Source organism: Pogona vitticeps, chromosome 3 (assembly GCF_051106095.1).
Source record: "Pogona vitticeps strain Pit_001003342236 chromosome 3, PviZW2.1, whole genome shotgun sequence".
In the NCBI taxonomy this organism is placed as follows: Eukaryota; Metazoa; Chordata; class Lepidosauria; order Squamata; family Agamidae; genus Pogona; species Pogona vitticeps.
Window position 1 is genome coordinate 6,142,582 of NC_135785.1, and position 21,919 is coordinate 6,164,500.

Below are 21,919 nucleotides of genomic sequence, written 5' to 3' on the forward strand. Positions count from 1 at the left end.
ATATACTAAATGTTTTCGCTTGTAAATAATGTCTTTTTAATGAAGTAGGCGGCCTTCTTTTTAAGAAGAAAGGAAGGATAAATAAACAAACAAATGAATAAAGAAAGAAAGAAAGAAAGAAAGAAAGAAAGAAAGAAAGAAAGAAAGAAAGAAAGAAAGATGTGAGCCGCCCAGAGTAGACTATGTCTAGATGGGCGGCATATAAATGTAATAAATAAAATAAATAAATAATAAAATAAAATAAAATAAAATAAAATAAAATAAAATAAAATAAAATTAAATAAATAAATAAATAAATAAATAAATAAATAAATAAATAAATAAATAAATAAATAAATAAATAAATAGTTATTCTTGCTGCATGAAAGTACAGAAAATGAGAATACAGTATGTGGCAGAGCAAATTAATATCCTACAAGACAATTCTAAAAGTGAGGCTCCTGAACAAAAACCTATAACTTTTAGACTGGGCTTCGGATCAGGCCCATATTTGGCAGACTAGGAGTAGACCATCTGATCCTTCTCTGTGCAAATTTTGGTGGTGTTTGGTTTTACAATTTTAAAGTTATTTTTTTCCCAGTATAGACGTGATTTATGAGCCCCCTTGTTCAGAGGCAAGCAACCTTTTTCTGTAGCACATTCAGATATTGATGAAATATATATTTTTCTCTTTAAAGGATGTTAAGTTACCTTATCCTCCTTTTCTTATTTGCAGAAAATTCATCCTGTGGTAAATACTTAACAATTAAGCCATTCCTTTTAGACAAAAAATCAGTCCTTTTATAACTCCGGAGAATGTTCAGTAGAAGCTCAACAGAAAGCACGAGGTCTTACAAGCTTGCTCTTATTTTCTATATATTCAATGAGGATTTCCCCCTTTTGAAATCCCCCGCTTTTTAAAAATTCCCCTCTTTTCCTAACCAACAATCCTTCATACGCTTAAGGATCTCCTTACCCGGCTAATTTCTTGGGAGCTTTCACCATATTTGATCAGGAACCTCCCTTGAGTTCATTTAATTTCATAGTTTGGGCTTGAAGATTTTGCTTGTACGGACCTTTCCCCATGTTCTTCTTTCCATTCACCCACATTTGAGGAAACCTGCCTAATAATATTGAGATGCATTGATTAAACCAGAAGTGGTATATATTGCTCGTGCCTTGAGGAAGTGGTTGCTAGTTGGTGCAGATGTTAAACAAACTAGGGGTCAGCGCATTGCCTTAGGCTAGTGTAGAACATTTGGGTAGAGATGAAGGTATTCGTATTCACATGCAAATACAAATATCCCTGCACAGGTAGCAATAACGAGGGTCCATCTCCATGGGGCCGGATGGTCCACTCAGCGATCCGCTGCTGTCATGGACGCTACGATTCTTCCAATGGCTCCGCAGCTCATAATCTGTAAGCCACTCTTTGACCTTGCAGGAAGGCTTGTCAAACCGCCTCCTACACGGAGCGGCTTGCCGATCGCGAGCTGTGGAGCCGTTGACACCAGTCCAGCATACACATAGTCTGCTCAAACTACAGCTAGTTAACCATTAAAAAATATGAATGTTTGGAATGCCTATTCATTGAATTTCCTCTTGATTCCTTAGGTGTCCTAACTTCAAATGGCCATATCTGGAAGCAGCACCGACGTTTTGGACTGATGACCATGCGAAAGCTAGGTGTGGGGAAAAGAGTCGTGGAGAACAGAATCCAAGAGGAGGCTCGTAACCTTGTGGAAATCTTTGCACAAGCAAAAGGTAGCGATTCTTGGAGATCACGTGTGTCGAGATAAACGCAGGCCAATCCCCAGCAGTCAATCTAGCTGCATGATGACTTCTTTCTTTCTTATTATTTATTTATTTATTTATTTGATTTATATCCCGCCCATCTGGTAAGTCGGTACCACTCTGAGCGGCTAACACAAAAAATATACAATTATAATAACATAAATCCAAAATATTGATTGACAGAACATAATAAATCATAAATAATAAATAGAAAAGGAAGAGAGAAATAATTTAAATTAGATTAGATGCTGGCAGGAGGGAAGGCCTTGACATAAAGCCATGTTTTTAATTGAGTTTTGAATGTACCCAGCGAAGGGGCCGCGCGAATCTCAGGAGGGAGATTGTTCCAAAGGCGAGGAGCCACCGCAAGCAAGCCAGGATAAAAAATATTCACTCTAATAAAACTTGTCTGAGATCGTATCAAGGCTAAACGTTTTCATGTTGCCTCTCGCTCCATAAAGCCAGGAAACTGGAAGCTTGGGCTGATACTTTAACGGAACTGCTTTGTGATGTGTTAATAGTGCTCATCAAGGTCCCAAGTTGTGGCTTATGGTTTCTGGCATATTTGTCTAGAGATTCGAGTAAGACCAAGGCTATAATTCTCATTGTTCATAGCTGTGTGGTTCCTGGTAGTTTTTGGAGACTATTTTTCCTTCTGGAGACCATTTGCTTTGTATTTTGTCAGCATTTCTGATAGGCCAACATATACTCTAAACCAGTGGTCCCCAACCTCAGGCCTCCATATGTTCTTGGACTACAACTCCCAGAAGCCTTCACCACCACCTCTGCTGGCCAGGATTTCTGGGAGTTGAAGTCCAAGAACATCTGGAGGCTTGTGTTTGGCCATCACACGAAGAACGTCAACCAGAGGGCTTTAAACTAAATCGGAAGGGGGACGGAGGTAAAGATAGATGAAGGCTAGTGCACAATTAAGTAGAGACCAAGCAGCTTTAATATTCTTCATAAAAACGTGTAAAGGAAAGCAGGCCACAAAAGATACAATCTCAAATGTCTATACAAAGGGAAACAAACAAGAAGAACTGGAAATCTCCCTGCACAGAAATACAGGAAGATGAGTCTACTACCAACCACCCAATCAAGGACAAGATAAGGATGAAACCTTTGAAAACAAGGATTTCAAAGAAATGTGATGTAGTAGTGATGGGAGATTTCAATTATGCTCCAATATTGGAGGCATTCAAGAGAAATTTAGACAACCACCTGGCAGTTCTGTTTTGTATCCCTGCATTGAGTTGGACTTGATGGCCTTGTAGGCCCCTTCAACTTCATGATTCTATGATTCTCCTGATATCTGTTGGGAGGCAACTATTGCCAAATATGTTCCTTCCAAGAAATTCTTGGCTTGTGCAGCTAATAATTTTATCCTACAAAAAATGGAGGAAGAAACAAGAGGATTAGCAATTCCGGACATGATTCTAACCAAAATCGATGATTTGGTGGAAGAAGTAGCAGTAATGGGGAAGTGATCATTTTCTACTTGAGTTCTTGATTTGAAAGGAAGCAAAAGTGGAGTGCAGGCACATGTGTATGCTGGATTTTAGGAAAGTCAATAAACTCTAGAAAATGATAGGTAAAGGTCCCACGGCAGGAGATCCTAACAGGAAAAGGAGTCCTAGAGGTTTGGGAGCTTGTACAAAAAAAAAAAAGGGAATTCTGAAGATATAAACAATATGAACAAGGAAAAAAGGAGGAAAAGAGGAAAGATCAATGAAGTGCAGAGAGAACCTGAAAATAAAAAAGGACACATATAGGAAGTGAAAGGAAGGCTAGGACACAAAGGAAGAGTAGAGACAAGGAGTTGTAGGGATGTCATTAGAAAGGCAAAAACTGTGAATAAGTACAGTAGATGAGACAGCACTGATAAACAAATGGTCAAGTTCAAATCACCAAGGCTGTATGAACTGCATGCAGGAGTATTGAAGCAACTGGCCAAAGAACTCTCAGAACCACTGTCTATTACAGTGGTGCCTCGCTTAACGATTACCTCGTTAAACAACAAAACCGCTATACAATAACTGTTTTGCGATCGCAAAACGATGTTTTAATAGTCAAATTTTGCTTCCTGGCGATCGGTTCCCTGTTTCGGGAACCAATTCTTCGCTAGATGACGTTTTTAAAACAGCTGATTGGCGGCTGTCCACTATGTAAAATGGCTCTCCGCTGTGCATCAGGACAGATTCCTCACATTACAGGCATCGAAAATGGCCACCCTATGGAGGATCTTCACTGGACAGTGAGTTATTCAGCCAATTGGAATGCTTTGAACGGGTTTTCAGTGTGTTTCAATGGGATTTTTTATTTCGCTTAACGAGGATTTCGCTCTACAGAGTGCTGTCCTCTGAAAATGCCGGCCACAGAGACTGGCGAAACGTTAGGAAGAACAACCTTCGGAACACGGCCAAAGAGCCCAAAAAAACCCACAACAACCATTGGCTCCCGACCATGAAAGCCTTCGCAAATACAAAGTATATCACATTCGTGTCTGTCAAAAAAAGGTAGAGTGGGGACTTTGTTGTTGACAAGCTGGCTATATTGTTAGAGATAAACATTAACTTTGGCCCTAACATGGGCTCTGTCATTATTGATGGTCACTTGTGGACCATTGCCAAATCATGCAGTTGCTCATCCAGTGAGTCACCTTTCTTTGGTTCTTCTGGAGTGGAAGAGTAGTGTCATTGCCCAGTCACCCCATTGCTTAGTGAGACTCTTTTCATGTCCCTCATTTTAGCATGGTGTATCTCTGCTACATCTCTTGGATATTTTTCAAATTTGTCATAATGAACGGTAGGTTCCAAGGTTTAGATTATTAGTTTAACAAGTGTCAAGCTTCTGATGGTGGAAAAAAATTTATTCTGTCTTAATTGAAGAGCCACTACCATACCCTTTTTTTTTAATGAATATCAATAACTTTATTTACAGAACAGCCACTAGATCCTTCACTGCCTATCTTAAATGGAATCTCCAATGTGATCAGAGCACTGATTTTCGGAAACAGTCTTTTCATTGACAAGGAACAATTCGAGGAGGTGATGAAAAGCATTGACTTTGGTCAACATTTTCTGGGCACCTTCTTTCATATTGTGAGTAGTCTTACCCCACCCCACCCTCTGAGTTAGATGGATCTTTTATCTGGTCAACATTCTGAAGCCCTTTGTGAGAACAATTGGAGGGTTGAACTATGAGCCTCTTGTTTTGGTGAGCTTCCATCCCATGGCCTATATCCTTTCTAATGATTATTTTGCAAACAAGAGAGGGTAGGAGAACAAGCTACTACCCCAAGCCAAACTCTTTGCAGAAAAGACAACATTAAATGTAATAATGATTATTTATACAAACACAAAATCCTCAGGGTTTAAGACTTGACATTCAGTTATTTAACATACATTTATCTTGCGTTTCGGGAGGGACGTGGTGGCGCTGCGGGCTAAACCGCAGAAGCCTGTGCTGCAGGGTCAGAAGACCAAGCAGTCGTAAGATCGAATCCACGCGACGGAGTGAGCACCCGTCGCTTGTCCCAGCTCCTGCCAACCTAGCGGTTCGAAAACATGCAAATGCGGGTAGATAAATAGGGACCACCTCGGTGGGAAGGTAACAGCGTTCCGTGTCTAAATCACACTGGCCATGTGACCACGGAAAGATTGTCTTCGGACAAAACGCTGGCTCTATGGCTTGGAAACGGGGATGAGCACCGCCCCCTAGAGTCGAACACGACTGGACAAAAATTGTCAAGGGGAACCTTTACCTTTATCTTGCGTTTCACTAAATTATTCTAAATCTCTAAAAGATCAATGCAATCCAAATAAAGAGCTCATGAAAATAATAGTCCATAGAGATGGCCTGTTGCGGATCACACAGGCTCATGGCTGCTGAGCTAAGCCTGATCATGCTTTTTTCCTCAGCTCCTTTAAAAGGATTCCTCAAAACACACAGGCAGGTAGGTGTGCATCTGCTGCTCCCATCCCTGGATCATCCCTGGGCTTCACAACTGTGAAGATTGTTGTTCTTTAGTCGTTAAGTCGTGTCTGACTCTTCGTGACCCCACGGACCAGGCCCTCCTGTCTTCCACTCTGGATGAGAAGGTGCAGAAGCTGTCTTTCTCAAGTTTAACTTACCTTTCTCAAGTTTAACTTACCTTTGATGGGCAGCCTCACCTGTGGGGAGTGGAAATGGGAGACAGTAGCCAGCACCACAGTGGAAGATTCAAAAACTGAATTAGATTTTGTGAGCTCCATAACAGTTCCTTAAACATACTCATTCACCCATTCCGCTAACATTCTGATTTCTGGGAAAGAAAGTTGACTTAAGATTAACCTTGCTGCTGTTGTTACATGCTGTAAGGTCACCTCGGATTTAGGACAACCTTACCGAGTGATCTCCAAAATGTCCTATCATTAATAGCTCTGCTCAGCTCCTGCAAACTCACGCCCATGGCTTACCTCTCTTGAATCAACCCATCTTGTATTTGGTTCCTCCTCTTTTCCTGCTGCCTTTTCCTGGCTTTTCATGATGCTGAACCAGCGGTTTGTACTGCTTTGTACTTCATCCGAAAGGGTTTTGGAGCTTCCTGGCCCCACCTTCTCCACTGGATACCCAGTCAGAGGCAGCTGTCTCTGTGTGGGCACCTGCTGGAGGAGGTGGGCAGGGAAGAACCAGACACCTGTTTGGACGAGATATGAACTGGCACGAACTGCAAAACAGAGGTTTCCTGCCCATCTCTAGCTCTGACATTCAAGCTGTAGATTGCTGTGACGGTCACCTCCTTGAGGCACCTACGTTTTGTGCCTTCACAAAGGTTCCAGTTGTTTTCCTTTCACTGCCACCAGTGGATTCCCTCAATCCACAAAATAAATGACGTTTGATCAGACACTTGTATTGTGAATGCAAACAAAACTTATTTATTAAAGTGTAGCAAAGTTATTAATAATCACAGATGTTCTTCAGATGTTCATTGTACACAAGCAAATCATTCACAGGTCTCTCTATACATACTTATTCTTGCCATATAATTAATTACCTTCTCTATCTACCATATTTTTCGCACCATAAGACACACTTTTTTCCCCACAAAACAGGGGGGGTGGAAAGTCTGTGCATCTTATGGAGCAAAGAAAACAGATTATATTTTCCTGTTTTCTTCTCCTAAAAAATTGATGCGTCTTATGGAAAGGTGCGTCTTATGGAGTGAAAAATACGGTATTTATCTTAACCAGTCTCTCTCTCTCAATCTCTCTCTTCTGCCTCCGGCTCTTGACTAACTCACTCTCCCACTCCTGACTGACTCTTGACTGATGGATTCGTCCTCTCAGGCTCCGCCTTTTAACCTCTTTAGTGCCCTCACCTCTCAACCACATCAGCATAAAACATGAATAATACATGACTTATTTAGCATAACAAGGGGTAAATGCTACATTCGCTTTCTTTCTTTCTTTTTCTTTTTGGAACAATTACAAAACAGACTGGCTCCATATAGAAAGAGTTATGGTAATGAAATCTAGATTAGTAATCCGAATCATTTTATTTCTCCATAAAAGTGCTGCAGCTGGCGAACCAGCTGAAGTGGGATTAAAAAAAACTTGGCCATTGCTTCTGTCTGGTGTCTACGAGCAGCTGTAATGAAGCGGATGCTCACAAGCTACATAGCCACAGCCTCAAGGATGCTCTTGAACATGATATTAAATCAAAGGACCTGCTTGATGAACAAGGTCATTAAGCCCGCTCAGGATAATTACAAAACTTTCTTTTCTCCTTCTCTGCAGCTCTATGAAATAAGCCCCTTACTTATGAAATGTCTTCCAGGGCCTCATAAGAAGGCATTATTCAGAATACAGCAGTCTAAGTCAATGCTAATGAAGGTGGTTGAGAAGTATAAGCAGTGTCAGCTCCAACATGAGCCAGAGGACTTTATTGAATACTACCTACTTCAGATGGAGAAAGTAAGTATACCTGAAGCCAAGCCTCAGGATTTAAAATTGCTGAGGTTCAGCATCTGTTCTAACCTTCTATGTCAGTGGTTCTTAACCTTTTTGAAAGAAACGCCCCCTTGAGCCATTGAGGAAGTTATCATCGCCCCCCTCCCCGTGGTGATGATATCTTTTATTTATTTATTTATTTATTTATTTATTTATTTATTTATTTATTTATTTATTTATTTATTTATTTATTTATTTATTTATTTAACTATCTATCTATCTATCTATCTATTTATTTATTTATTTATTTATTTATTTATTTATGACACTTAAATCCAATGACCCCTGAAAACAAAATTCAATTCCAAGAAAATGAAATGCCCCCCAAAAAGTAACATTTAATGATTTAGTTGCAAGTGAATTTTAAGACGCAAAAAGAAATATAAAAAGGGCATAAAAACAAATGTAAGAACTAAAAATTTGAAGACAAAAAGTCTGAAACTAAATTAAAATTGGGGGAAAATATATATTCATGCTCACTGTAAAAAGGCTGCAGCCATCTTCACAGGTTTGGCTTGCTCCAGCGCCCCCCTACCGCCCCCCTTCTGCTCCAGCGCCCCCACGCCGCCCCTTTTCGTTCTACCGCCCCCCTGAAAAATTAAATCGCCCCCTGGGGGGCATTATCGCCCACGTTAAGAACCACTGTTCTATGTGATCTGTGATAGGCTCTACATTATTTATTTATTACCGTATTTTTCTGTGTATAAGACACTACTTTTTCCTAAAATCATTAGACTAAAAATTGAGGGCTTTCTTATACACGGAAATAAGCTGAGGAGAGAACAAAACAGCCCATACCTTGCCTCTGCAAACAGGCGTCCTTCAGTCACTGAGGCTTAGCTTCCTACAGTCAGGAGACTTACCTTCCTCCAGTCATGAGCCGTATGCAACTGACATCAGCTGATGCTGAACAAACCAATTGTAGCACTGTTCAGATGCAACAGGGACTCAGAATGTCTGAGCGTTCTGAGCCCAGAGGCTGAATAAAGTTAAAGCATGACGCATAATATGACAGCACTGGTATGTAAATGTTACCTAATTACTCAATAAAAATGTGTTCTGTTTTATGTTTAAAATGTTGATTTCTTAATTTAGGGCTAGAAAAGTGGGGGTGTCTTATACATGGAAAATACGGTAAATTTATATACCACCCTATGAGGCAGCATTCTGGAGAGTTTACAACAAAATAGAAGATATATTAATGAAGACACACACTCAAATTAAAGCAATTGATAACGTAAAACCAAATTGTACCAGTGGCATTTTCCCCTGTTTTTATCCACTTGATGGTTTTTAGAAAAAAGAAATATTCACGAGTACCTTTTCCCCCTACATCTTTCCCCTCCAAGGTTCTTATATTAAGGGTATAGCAAGGGGAGGGAATGTCCAGCCTACCAGTTTAATCTGGTCAAAATCAGTCGGAGAGAGACCCCGGGATTGCCCCTTACTCTGATGCTATGCCCTCCCCAAAGCTCCACTCCATGCTAAGGGAATTCCCCTACATGCAACTTATGTTCCCAATTGGGAAGGTAACGTACAACTCAGGGAATCTGGCCATGTTCTGAATTCAGATATAACAGATCTTCCCCTGCCATACCATGCTGCCATTCCTTGGCTCTCTGTGACGATCTTGCAACCATCTAGACTTGGCACCAGTCTTGCTCCGCAGGTCAAAGACGTACTGTTGATATCATCTTTGCCTTGGGGATTGAGAAGATAAGCTGGATATGAGTGGGTGGGGGGTTACCTGTTGTCGTCATTCAACTCCTGTCTTGGTATTTCAGTGCCTGTCTCCCTCTCACGCCATGGCGGGGCGGGGTAGGGGCACCACAAAGACGGCCATACCCCAGAGATTTATGGAATTTCATGGGTTCCTGGAAGCTCTGGAGGGATTGCCATCCTGTCAAATCCCTAGGTGAACTCAGGAATGGGGATACATGGTAAGACTGTCAAAACCTTTGTTTCCAACCCCTTTGTCCATTGCTGTAGAAGCTGAGCTGCTCCTTGGTTTGGTCAAGAGCTTTGGGATGATGAAGCAAGGCCAAAAATGGATGGATAGTCAATACACGCAGCACAGTGCATGCGTTGGTCAACTAATCTGGAAGTGAGTCTGAAGAATCTTTCACCTTTTCTCTTATCAACCACAGAGCAAGGGTAGCGCCGGCTCTACCTATGACGAAGAGAACTTAGTTCAGTGTATCTTTGACTTGATCACTGCAGGCGTCGAGACGTCTACCAATAGTCTGCAATGGGGTCTGCTCTTCATGGCCCATCATCCAGACATCCAAGGTAAGAGAGAGGAAAGATACTAAGGCTGTTTGTTTCTTGTCTTAGTAGCAAGTTGCATTTTCCGACTGGAGGATTTCATAACAGCTCTGTGATAAATCTTTGTCTCTGTCTAATGGATGAAAAGAGAGCCTGTATGGTGGGAATGGCCAACCACTCCTCAGGAACCCTATTAGGACAGTAAGTCAGAAATAATTTAACAGCACAAAAGAAAACTAGTTTTGTTTCACCACCTTGGGATTTTGCTTCATCAAATTTATAGAGAATAAGCTGTCTTCATTCAACCAAGTTCCTCTCGTATGTTTCATTTTATTTTATCTGGTTTGATTTTATTGTTATTCTGTTTTGTGTTTTCTGGTTCTGAACATTTGGCAAAATAGACTTAATTCAGCATTTCTTTGGACATGGGGCAAATGATATCATGGAAACCTGATATCGTGTTGGGATTGGAAAATGCCCCCTGTACTTTGGGCCTCGTAGAGAGCTTGTATGATTCACTGTTATTTGAACATTATCCATTATTGACTATTGCAAGGCCTCAAGGAAATCCTCAGCAATCCTCAACACGTACAAGTCATTTGGCCCCCTAGAATGGAGTTTTCCAGTAGTAGCATTAGGAAAATGGGAATAAATGTTGCAGGGATACATGAATTTTATGGTGATCATTGGAAGAAACTGTTATGCTGCTGAAAACTTCTGTTTAACCTGCATCGCAGAACAGGGCTGAATCGTTGAATCACAGAATAAATGAGTTGGAAGGAGATCATAAGTCCATTGAGTCCAACCCTCTGCCCAAGGCAGGAAATCCAAATCAAAGTACCATATTTTTCCATGTATAAGACACCCCATGTATAAGACTCCCCCCATTTTTCCAATCCAATATTAAGAAAAATAAGTGGGGCTTAGCAAGTGTAAGGAGATCAAAGCGCTGCAGGATCGCTTTGATCCCTGCTTTCCCCTCCACTTCTTTTTGTTCTCTCCTCAGCTTACTTCCGTGTATAAGACGACCCTCAACGTTTAGTCTAATGGTTTTAGAGAAAAGTATAGTCTTATACACGGAAAAATACAGTAAATTTGACAGCTTCCAACATTCAGGCTGGCATTTGCTATATAAAGCTTCTCACCCTTTTCAAAGTGAAGCTTCTGTTTTCATTATTTCTCTCAGAGAATGTCTACAAAGAACTAGAAGACATTTTGGGCTCGTCTCCTTCCATTTGCTACCAAGACTGTAAGAAGCTGCCCTACACCCAGGCTGTCATTCATGAGATCCTGCGTATACGATATATCTTACCACTTGGTGTCCCTCGAAGAAGTACAAAAGAAGTGAATATATGCGGTTACAACATTCCCAAGGTAAAGGAAAGGCACATATCTGCACCCCAGTTTTAAGGCCCCAGAAAACCCAAATCTGAAACCACCACCACCACCCCAAGCTGCATGGTTAAAAAAATAAGCCTGGGGGCCCTCTTCTGCTGGAAGCTAGAACAATATTCAGCCATGGTTGTTGTGGGTTTTTCGGGCTCTTTGGCCGTGTTCTGGAGGTTGTTCTTCCTAACATTTCACCAGTCTCTGTGGCCGGCATCTTCAGAGGACAGCACTCTGTGCTCTGGTGTAGTTGGCTTTGGGAGTGCAGTATTTATGGCTATGAGATAGGCCTGTGTCTTTTTCTGTAGATGGATGATTAGTGTGTATTGTTGTGGGTGTATTGTTGTGCTAAGGAGAAGAGATTATCTGTTCCTGTGGTTGATGGGTGTCATTAGCTGGTCTTTTGTGTGTAGTGATCCCCTGTCCTTGTGGCTGGGTAGAGTTTGTTGACCTTTTGCACGCTGTATTTTTGAGAGCTGGGAACCAAGTTTTGTTGAGCTTTACACTTTCCTCTTTTCTGTTGAAGTTTTGCTGGTGCTTGTGGATTTCAGCCCGAAAAACCCACAACAACCATTAGATCCCGGCCGTGAAAGCCTTCGTGAATATATTTATTTAGGTTGGTTTTGAGGTTCAAAGAGTATAAATCTGGTAACTGAAATGAGAACTAAATGCATTTTTCAACCATCTGCTCAGAAACACCAGTTGTGATTTTTTTTTATTAAATTCCTCTAGCTGTGCAGCAGAAGTGCAGGAATTCACACAACATAGCTTCAAGTTCTCCAGAGAAGACCATCCCCCATTTTTCCCCTCATCAACTGGCACTTACAATCTCAATAATTTACTCTGAGACATTAGCAGGAGAAAGAATAAAAAGTTGAATTACTTACAATTGAACAGATCAAACAGCAAACTGATAAACATGACGGCTTTTCAGCAATAGACTTCAACAAACTCAAGAGAGGGGAGTAAAAGAACTGAGCAGGGAGGCGGTGCTCTCTTTGAATTCAGAGGCAAGAGGAAACAGTTGGTTAGTGATGGGTAGATTGACAGTCATCCCAGCCCAGAAAGGTCCCTTCCAGCCACACCTTCTCAAGGCAGCAAGCAAAGCTGTAAAATCTCCAACAATATTCTGCTACAACAGAGCTTACACATACACACCTGCATTGGCTACACCATCTCCGTTGATATCACTGTGTGCTGTTCTGTTTATTAGGGTGACTGGAAGCATTTAACAAATTCTCTGAACCAATCTTCCAAAAAGGAAGAAGAAGGAGCTTTTATCCAAGCCGTTCGTTTTTTGCTTCAAAAATCTCATAGGTCACGAAAAGAGGTGGGCACAAATTGATCCACAAGCCAGAAGAAGAAAAAGCATGAACTGGACTGGTTGGTGGTTCAGTCCATGGTCCGGGGATCCCATTTGGCTGAAATAAAACAAAGGGCCAAACTTTCCCCCCCCCCCCCTCGGCACTTTGTTTCGTTTGGTCAAACGGAGATGCCTGCTGAACTGCCAGCTCCCTACCTTGGCTTCAAGCTGCTGCCAGCGCTTTTCTCAGTCGCTGCCCTCCTGACAGGCAGCCAGCCCAAGTCTGCTGCTTGTGTACAAGTGCCCGCCATTCAGCTTATCGGTGGACACATGCACAGAAGGAGACGGCCCAGATCCTTGAACCTGCGTCTGCTCCATGTGCATCTATCTGCGCATGTGTCTGCCTGTCAGCTGGTCTGTGTCCATCTCTAATCATGAAACAAGAACTGGGGTCAAGGGCTATACACTGTATAGCAGTGGTCCCCAACCTCGGGCCTCCAGATGTTCTTGGACTTCAACACCCAGAAATCCTGGCCAGCAGAGGTGGTGGTGAAGGCTTCTGGGAGTTGTAGTCCAAGAACATCTGGAGGCCCAAGGTTGGGGACCACAGCTGTATAGGACAGCGTCTTCTGCTTTTCTACCCCATGCTCTGAACTGACTGATTTTCCTTTCAGGGGACCTTTTTCATGGCAAACATGCCCGCCTTGTTTCTTGATCCCAAACGATGGAAGACCCCGAAAGAGTTTAACCCATCTCATTTTTTGGATGAAGATGGAAATTTTGTGCTTCGAGAAGACTTTGTGCCTTTTGGAGCAGGTAAACAAAAATAAAATGGAATGTTTATTTTTCAAATAACCGAGGATTATTTCTGCAACCGTATTGGGTTCGTAGAACAGGTCTTAAAACGGTTCCATGTATAAAAATATGAAATCTGTCAATATCCATTAATTTGGAGAGAAAAAGAAGAGGAAAGATATTCATGTGGTGAAGATTTTCACCTGTTTAAAACTGAAATAAAATCCTCTACCTGTTCTCCCATGGAGCCACACATCTACTTGAGCACTGCATATGCATTACTGAGTACAATGTTGTGCTCATGAAAATGTGTATAGTGGTGCCCCGCTTGACGATGATAATCCATTCCAGGAAAATCGCTGTTAAGTGAAATCGTCGTCAAGCAAAAAAAAGCACCCATTGGAATGCATTGAAAACCGGTTAATGTGTTCCAATGGGGAAATACCTCATCGTCCAGCAGAGATTGCCCATAGAGAACCGCCGATCAGCTGTTTAAAATTGCTGTCTTCCTAAGCTTCTGTCCAGAAAACAGTCATTTTATGAAGGGAGGGAAGCTATTTTGCGAAGGGAAGCCATTTTGTGGAGCTGGAAAAAACATCATTTTGCAAACAAACGGTTCGCGAAGCAGGCACCTAATCAACGTAAAGTGAAAAAAAACCATAGGAACCATCATCAAGCGATTTCATTGTCAAGCAGGATCATCATCAAGTGGGGTCATTGTCAAGCGGGGCACCATTGTACACATTTTTATCCCTGTTTGTGCTAATGCACACACTTGCTCAAATACTTTCCTCTGAAGTGTGGATTTTCACATCATTTTCCCTCCAGCAATCATTTTTGCCTTTACAGCAGGACCCTGTATTCACAGGATCGGTATCCACAATTTTACTTAAGTGCAGTTTGAAAATATAAAAGATATTAAAAGAAAAAAACTAGAAATGTATATTTCACAATGTATTTACCAGAATTGGCTACTAGAGGGAACCACAGAGCACGCTAGATGTTCTTATTGCTGAATGTGGTCTCTGACTCCCTCTAGTGGTCAGTTTTTGTAACATATGTGAAAAAAACTTTTTTTCTGGATATTTTCTTTTACCATGCTATGTACAGCATTTTCAGTTGCAGCAGGGGAGTGGGGGCTTGGAATCAATCCCGCGTGGATACAAGAGTCCTACTGTACTTTTAAATTTGCATGATGATGATGATGATGATGATGATGATGATGATGATGATGATCCATTTTGTCTCTTAATTTGGGAAGTGTTGATTCTGTTTCTTGTCATTAAAATATGAACCGAATGAATTTTAGCTTCCTCCCTAATTCTGAGCTCTGTTACTTCAGGTTCTTTAAAGCTGCTGGATGTCAAAACGAGAACTTTTGGCATGCAGACCCATGAGTCCAGTTGGCTAGTTTTCAACACATCTACACTAAAACTCGCATGTTATTTCTTCTGCCTAAAAATTTATTCTCCTGTTGTGCACAGCTGCCCCTCTAACACACATCTTAGCAAGTTGTATCCCCCCTATTCTTAGCAAATATTATCATTCTGTATTTTTTTATAGAGTACTCCCTAGCGCACGGTTTTGGGTATCCATTATTACATCAGAGAACAGCATCCCAATATTCAGACAAGTGTGAAGACCAATGAACCTAGAGGATTGTTTAGTGTGTTAATTTATTCATAGCATTTATGTATCCCTTTTCTGATGACCACGGCTGCCAAAGGAAGATGACAATATTTTTAAAACAGATTAAAACCAATTGTATGTGTTCTTTTAAAAAGTCCACATTCTTTCAAGACGCTTCAAAACAATTCCGACTCACACCTCTTTTGCCCTTCCTTCACAGGGGCTCGGGTGTGTCTTGGGGAACAGCTGGGGAAAATGGAACTCTTCCTCTTCCTCACCTACCTGTTGAGAGCATTCCATTTCCAGCCTACCAGAGGAGTAGAAGAACTCGACAAGGAGCCTGTATTAGGGTTCACTTTGCATCCCGAGCCTTATCAGATACGTGCCATTCCCCGCATCAGTTCCTCCTAGCAAAATATTAAAATATTCTACAGTGTTCTCATTGACTGTGATCTCCCCTCCTGTGCCTTCTCCTGACACCTCATCTTCTCACCTTCCCTCTTGACTGGCTCACTGCTAAGAGGGCTCCAGCCTATGAGAACGTCAGGGGAAACTGAGGCTCAGCTGAAACGGTCCCCACCACCGTGCTCCATCCTCAGTTGAAGGTGAAAACTTAGACCAGTTTGAGGAGCTGGGTACTGGGAATGGTGGGGAATCCATCTACTGAATTATTCTGAACGTTCTCCTGGAATCGTTGGGTTCATCTTTGAAATGCCTCTTCACAGAGAATTAATGGCAATTTTAGTGTTCTTATTTAATTACCCAAATGGTGTCCTTCTGGGAGGTGAATTGACTCAAGTTAAAAAATCACCACAGATATTATTGGCCGTGTACTCATGCTGCAACTACATTATCGAATAGTGTGGGATTTACTGTGGGGGCAAAATGGATAAATTCAGACTTTAGGAAAAAAACTGATTACACAATGCAAAGGCCAAATGTGAATCAACCATATGCTTTTTGCCTCAGACGCAGAGTCTTTTCTCCTGCCCCTGGGGGGCTTCTTGTATTTTTATTTTTTGCCTGGTGCAATTCGTACAACATTGTCTCAGTGGAATCAGTTGCAGAACAAAAGGATGAAGGACGTGATTATGGGAACTATTATGGTGACATATTGTGTGATGCTTTGAACAGGAGGAACACCCTCCCCAATCTTTCTCCCTGTTCTTTTTTTAAAAGTTAAATAAACTACTAAGTTTATCATTTGACCAGTTTATCGTTGCATTGATATATGAAAGCAGAGCTAGACAAAAAAAAGAAGATTAAAAACCAACATGAAGAAGAAACTACTCCAACAAACTACAGCAGATGAGTATTTTTCCATGCCATGTCTGTGTTTGTATTTGTACATTATGGAGAATTTTGGAAATCTGTCCCTTTTTCCTAATGCTGTGCAACACTTTAAACATGACACCAGCTTCACAATGAAAAACTAAAAGGAAAGCCAAGGATTGTCAGAGGGTGAGATCAAAGGAAGTGGGGCTGTGGACGGTGATGTGGATCAAACTAGATCAGACTAGGGGACCAGTGTGAGCACTGAAAAGAATCTGTGGTCTCTGTTTGGCCACCTAATCCTAACAGAAGCATATATAATAGGCCGAGACTCAAGCCACAGCAACGCTGAATCGTTCTGATTCCGTCTGCCAGTGTAGTCACAGCCTGAGCCATGTGGTTCAGTACTCAGCTCATAAGGCCAATGGTGGCTCCTTAAGCTGAGGGAATTCACCTCTTAAAGTTATACTGTGAGTAGAGAAATGCTTCAGATTTGGAATGTATGCGGAAAACAAAGTGAAGCAGGGATAGTAGGTTCCGAAACAATCTGAAGCAAAACAAGGAAGCCCAAGACAATGCGCAAATCAAGTCAGGATTCCCCAGAGTACTAAACTTTGCTTGGGAAGTTAACAAGCCAGTGTAAGAGCTTCTATTTTAGAGGATCCAAGATTGATTGACAGCTGGGCAACCAGGCAGGACGGATTAGTGGAAGCTGGGCAAGGAGTACATTGCATGGCTCTGATGGAAGGAAGGAGCTGATGATGGATAAGAGGAAGGAAGGAAGGAAGGAAGGAAGGAAGGAAGGAAGGAAGGAAGGAAGGGAGGGAGGGAGGGAGGGAGGGAGGGAGGGAGGGAGGGAGGAGCTGATGATGGATAAAAGGAAGGAAGGAAGGAAGGAAGGAAGGAAGGAAGGAAGGAAGGAAGGAAGGAAGGAAGGAAGGAAGGAAGGAAGGAAGGAAGGAAGGAAGGAAGGAAGGAAGGAAGGAAGGAAGGAAACTGGCAAAAGCTTTGCATGCACACTGGAGGCTGTAGTTGATGGCACTGCATTTCGCTCCTTTGCCTATTTTCCCCATGTTCATGCTTTTGCCATTATTCAAACACATGCCTATACCTACAAATACTTTGAAATATTTAGATACAAATCAAATCAGACTGGCTACAGATCAGCTTGTAGCAATTCGATATATGTAGCTGTGTTTAGGTATGGGAGAAATTAATACAAACTTTCACTTTTTTTCCAGACCAAAACCTAAGGAATATATTTACGAGGGGTATGCCGTTCTGAATTGTTGGACTAGGAATCTTGGAATTCTCTGTTCTGGGAGTTCCTTTGAAAGGCGCCATGCCCTAAAGTCAATTCTGACTTCTGGTAAACTTTTCCAGAGTTTTTTAGGTAGAGAATGCACAAAGGGGGTCTACTATTCCCTTCTTCTGGTGTCGCCCTGGGACTGTGCAGCTTGCCCAAGGTCACCCAGGCCAGTTGTAATTGCAGGAGAAACAGGGAGGAATCAAATTCCCAACCTCTGGCCCCATAGCCAGATACCTAAACCATTAAACTATTCAGCCAATCTCTCTGCCTAAAGCTGTATTCGAAGTCTGCCTCTGGAGTTTTCCAACCCACACATAGATGTCTTCTCCAGGTGGTTTTCTAAACAGTTTTAAACTTGGTCAGCATGTTTTAGACTGGGGCATTTTTGGAGTTGGAAGAGGAATCAGCTACACCCCACCAGTCTAAATTATTTTATTTGCATAAGAATCAGTTCCAAATAAAAGCAAGTGCAATACAAACACATATGGGGAGAGGAAGTGAGAGAGAAACACTTCGTGTTGAGCTAGTAAAGTACAGTATGGTGTGACTTGAAATTGGAGAACATGGTTGTCCAGGCGTTAAAGAGAGATCAAATTATCTCCTCCACCATCACTGCTCACCCTGAGATCCAGAAAAGCACAGCAATTTGCTGAAGCTTCATCCAGTAACCTACAATTGAATAATCCTTATGCATCCAAAATGCCACGTGGGTACTTCCCTCCCTCCTACCTTTACCTATAAAGGATGGCACACCAGCCCACCCCTGATTGATGCCCCATATGGGACCCACAAGGGTACATTGCAAGTCAAGTCTTGAGGTTTGGAGGAGGAAATGGACCCAGGAAGGTCTTCTGGTTGAGCTGGCCAATGCTGGGCTGAAGTGCTACAGCAGGATACCAAGGCCTTGTAAGACAGGTGAGAGGAGTGCCCCCTGCTCCTGATCCAGAGCCCATGCCACGGGAAAGCCCCTCTGAAAGACGGGGAAGCTCAACAGTTTAACAAAGTCATGACCCTTGTTAAACCCATCACTCAGGACTTCTGGTTAGCTCAGTGGCTTAGGTATCTGGCTATGAAGCCAGATGTTGGGAGTTCGATTCCCCCTTGGTGCCTCTTTGGAGTTGGACTGCATGATCCATAGGGTCCCTTCCAGCTCTGCAGTTCTAAGACGATGATGACGATGATCATGGAGTCATAGAACAGTTGAGTTGGAAGGGGCCTATAAGGTCATCAAGTCCAACCTCCTGCTCCTGCTTTCAAGACAGAAATCCAAATCAAAGCAGATCTTACAGCAGGTGGTCCAATTTTCTCTTGAAGGCCTCCAGTGTTGGAGCACTCACCACCTCTTGAGGTCATGGGTTCCGTTGTCGTACTGCTTTAACAGTTAGGAAGTTTTTTTCCTGATATTCTGCCAAAATCTGGCTTCCTGTAGCTTGAGCCCACTATTATCTGCACTGCGGGATGATAGGAAACAGATCCTGCCCCTCCTCTGTATGACTACCTTTCTAGTATTTGAAACATGATGTCCTAGTTTCACTCATTCATCTTTTCTCAAGGCTAAACATGCCCAGTTCTTTCAGTCTTTCCTCCTAGGGCTTGGTTTCCAGTACCCCCTGATCACCCCTTGTTGCCCTTTGAACTTGTTCCAGTTTTGATGATGTTACTCCTCTTTATTCATTGATCGGGGGGGGGGCAATGTGCCATACATGTTGTCATGTTAAAATCTGTTTTGTCCTGGAATCCTAGCTAAGCCAGAGCTTGGATCAGTGAAGACACCAGGGTGAGTAATTAACCAGAAGAAGTCTTATATACAGTATACGCATTGTCTTTATTACAGTCATTGACCAGCGTAAAAAGAAGTATTATAATCGGTGCAGGCAATGGTGACCCAATCTTCCCCTAAGTGTTCTCCAAAGACCACCCCCTGCTCTCTCCCCAGCAAATTGACTTCTTTTTCTTAAATGCCATTGAGTGCTGCAGCTATTGCCCAATTCTCCTGCTTCTAAACCTTCTGCCCCCACAGCCCCATTCAAGCAGAAGGCAGAAGACCTTCATGAAGGCTTGAATGATGTGTTATGAATTCTCACCCACCTCCAGGCAGAAGCTTGAGAGGCAGAACTCTACCTGCCCTTCCATGGCTTTAAGAGAACATCCCCTCAACAGCTGGTGCCCCGAGGAGGCAGTCTCCAAAGAGCAGAAATGGGGGAACGCTCTGTAAAGTCGAGGTCATATCCCGGGTACCACATTCAGACTGTGTTTGTAAAAATTATTGGTCTCTGTGTCGACTTCTTCTTGCTGTCTTTAGGTCTACTAATGTATTCTTCACCTGTGGATGAAAGTTTTGAGTCTCCAGATTCTGAAGAAGCTGCCCAACCTCATGTTGGAAGAGCAGTTTGCTGTCCAAACTCAAGCCACACAAAGACACACACCAGCTGGGACCTATCGAGGAATTGCACAGATTTCAAAGTAGTGAGGCTGCAGGGTTCCTCCCTGGACCGGTTCCAGGCTTATATCTTTTGTCCCTTCCGCCAAGTGGAATGTGAATGCCTGCAGCAAGTTGGTGAAGAAAAGGAACATCTCTGTCTTGGCCAGATTTTCTCCTAAACACACACGATGCCCTGGAGAAACAGAAAAGGAGAGAGGTTAAGGAACAAAGCAAGGGTCCATTTATTGCCACTTGAGAACTTGTTGAAAAGCAGGTTCTATATTTTCTAATTAAAAACGCCATCAGCGGCTTCCCTCCCAGATCTCTTCTGGGTCACAGCTACACCCGCCATTTATCTGATGGCTCTTGGTTTATCATGGTGGGTGCCATTTATTTGGTGCTCTGCCTCAAACAGGCACTCTGACCAATACTGAGTGAAGCGTTTCATGTTTCCTTCGTTGCAAAACAAATGTCAACTCAAATCTCGATGCAAAGCTAGGCAAATGGCGTACCTTTTTGGAGGCAAATTGCCCCTAGTTGAGAAGTGACCAGAGATATAACCAGTTTGCATGCTGAATCGTACAACTCCATTTGCAACGAATCACACTTCATGGCCAAAATAAGACTTCAAGGCAAACATGTATTTCTGCAAAAACTTTGCCCTTTGCAGGAAGGAACCAGGGTCTGAAAGATACCGCTGTAGGATGGGACCATAAAAGCTTAATCTCAGCATCAGAATAGACATAGGGAAATGCTTGTTCCCTATAAGCTATGTTTCCTTCCACAACAGGATTACAAATCCGACCAATTCACCTTCCAGAGGCCAGTGACAAAAGAAAGCATGCTAAATGCAAGATATATGAGTGAGGAAAATCACACTCCTTGGCAAAAATACATCTTTCACCACTTGAGGGAGCAAGTCTCTGAAAAACACATTAAATCCATCCTCTAGCTTGAGCTTCTAACTTTGTTGGAACAAGTTGTTTACTTCTCCTGGATGTCACAACATCTGGCTTTCCTTGCTGCCTTGTGCCCCTATTTCATGCCTGACAACAACAAAACATAAGTCAGGTACAACCCTACAGGTGTTCCTTCTCTTGTGTGGACAGTGGGGTTGAAGACTAGGGGAGACACAGACATGCAATTACTAGTTATGACCCTGCTTTCTTATTCTGTGAGATGGAACACCTGGAAAGATGCACACTCATTTAGCATCAACCTGTTTTCAGAGATGACCACACAATATATGTCGAAAAAGTGTGTTCGCCTCCCATTGGCAGAGGATCAAAATAGTTATCTGTTTTCAATCATTTCATAATAGATACTTTTCAGTTAAAAGCCTTCTGGACAGAAACCACGAAAATTTAACCATAGTATGGGGACCACAAGCCACTAACCATAAACAATGGAAATTGTCTTGTCTATTAGAAAGCAGATGTTATTTGATCTTCATTCATCAGAATTTTATAGATTATAGTAAGTGAATTGTATCCAGCTGGATAACCGATGTATGGAAGTGAGAGCTGGACCGTAAAGAAGGCTGACCACTGAAGAATGGATGCTTTTGAATTGTGGGGCTGGAGGAGACTCTTGAGACTCTCCCGGACTGCAAGGAGAACAAACCTATTCATTCTGTAGGAAATCAACCCTGAGTGCTCACAGGAAGGACAAATCCTAAAGCAGAGGCTCCAATCCTTTGGCCATCTCAGGAGAAGAGAAGACTCCATGTAATAGACGCTGATGTTAGGAAAGTGAGAAGGCAGGAGGAGAAGGGG

At 42.3% G+C, this 21,919-nt stretch overlaps 2 protein-coding genes across 2 annotated transcripts in view; one reads left to right on the forward strand and one right to left on the reverse strand.

The window, feature by feature from the left end:
- Positions 1-7,634: 7,634 nt before the first annotated feature.
- Positions 7,635-17,653, forward strand: LOC110088882 (cytochrome P450 2J1). The gene is made up of 5 exons (XM_072993279.2): positions 7,635-7,727; positions 9,911-10,052; positions 11,215-11,402; positions 13,392-13,533; positions 15,362-17,653. Exons 1-5 carry the CDS (start codon positions 7,635-7,637, stop codon positions 15,550-15,552), a joined length of 756 nt encoding a protein of 251 aa, XP_072849380.2. The 3' UTR covers positions 15,553-17,653.
- Positions 17,654-19,324: 1,671 nt separating this feature from the next.
- LOC110088872 (cytochrome P450 2J4) overlaps positions 19,325-21,919 on the reverse strand; it is a 37,550-nt gene continuing 34,955 nt past the window's right edge. The window contains exon 9 of the mRNA XM_020811486.3: positions 19,325-20,337. Coding sequence (XP_020667145.3) covers positions 20,159-20,337 — 179 coding nt within the window. The 3' untranslated portion in view covers positions 19,325-20,158. The remainder of the gene's footprint in view (positions 20,338-21,919) is intronic.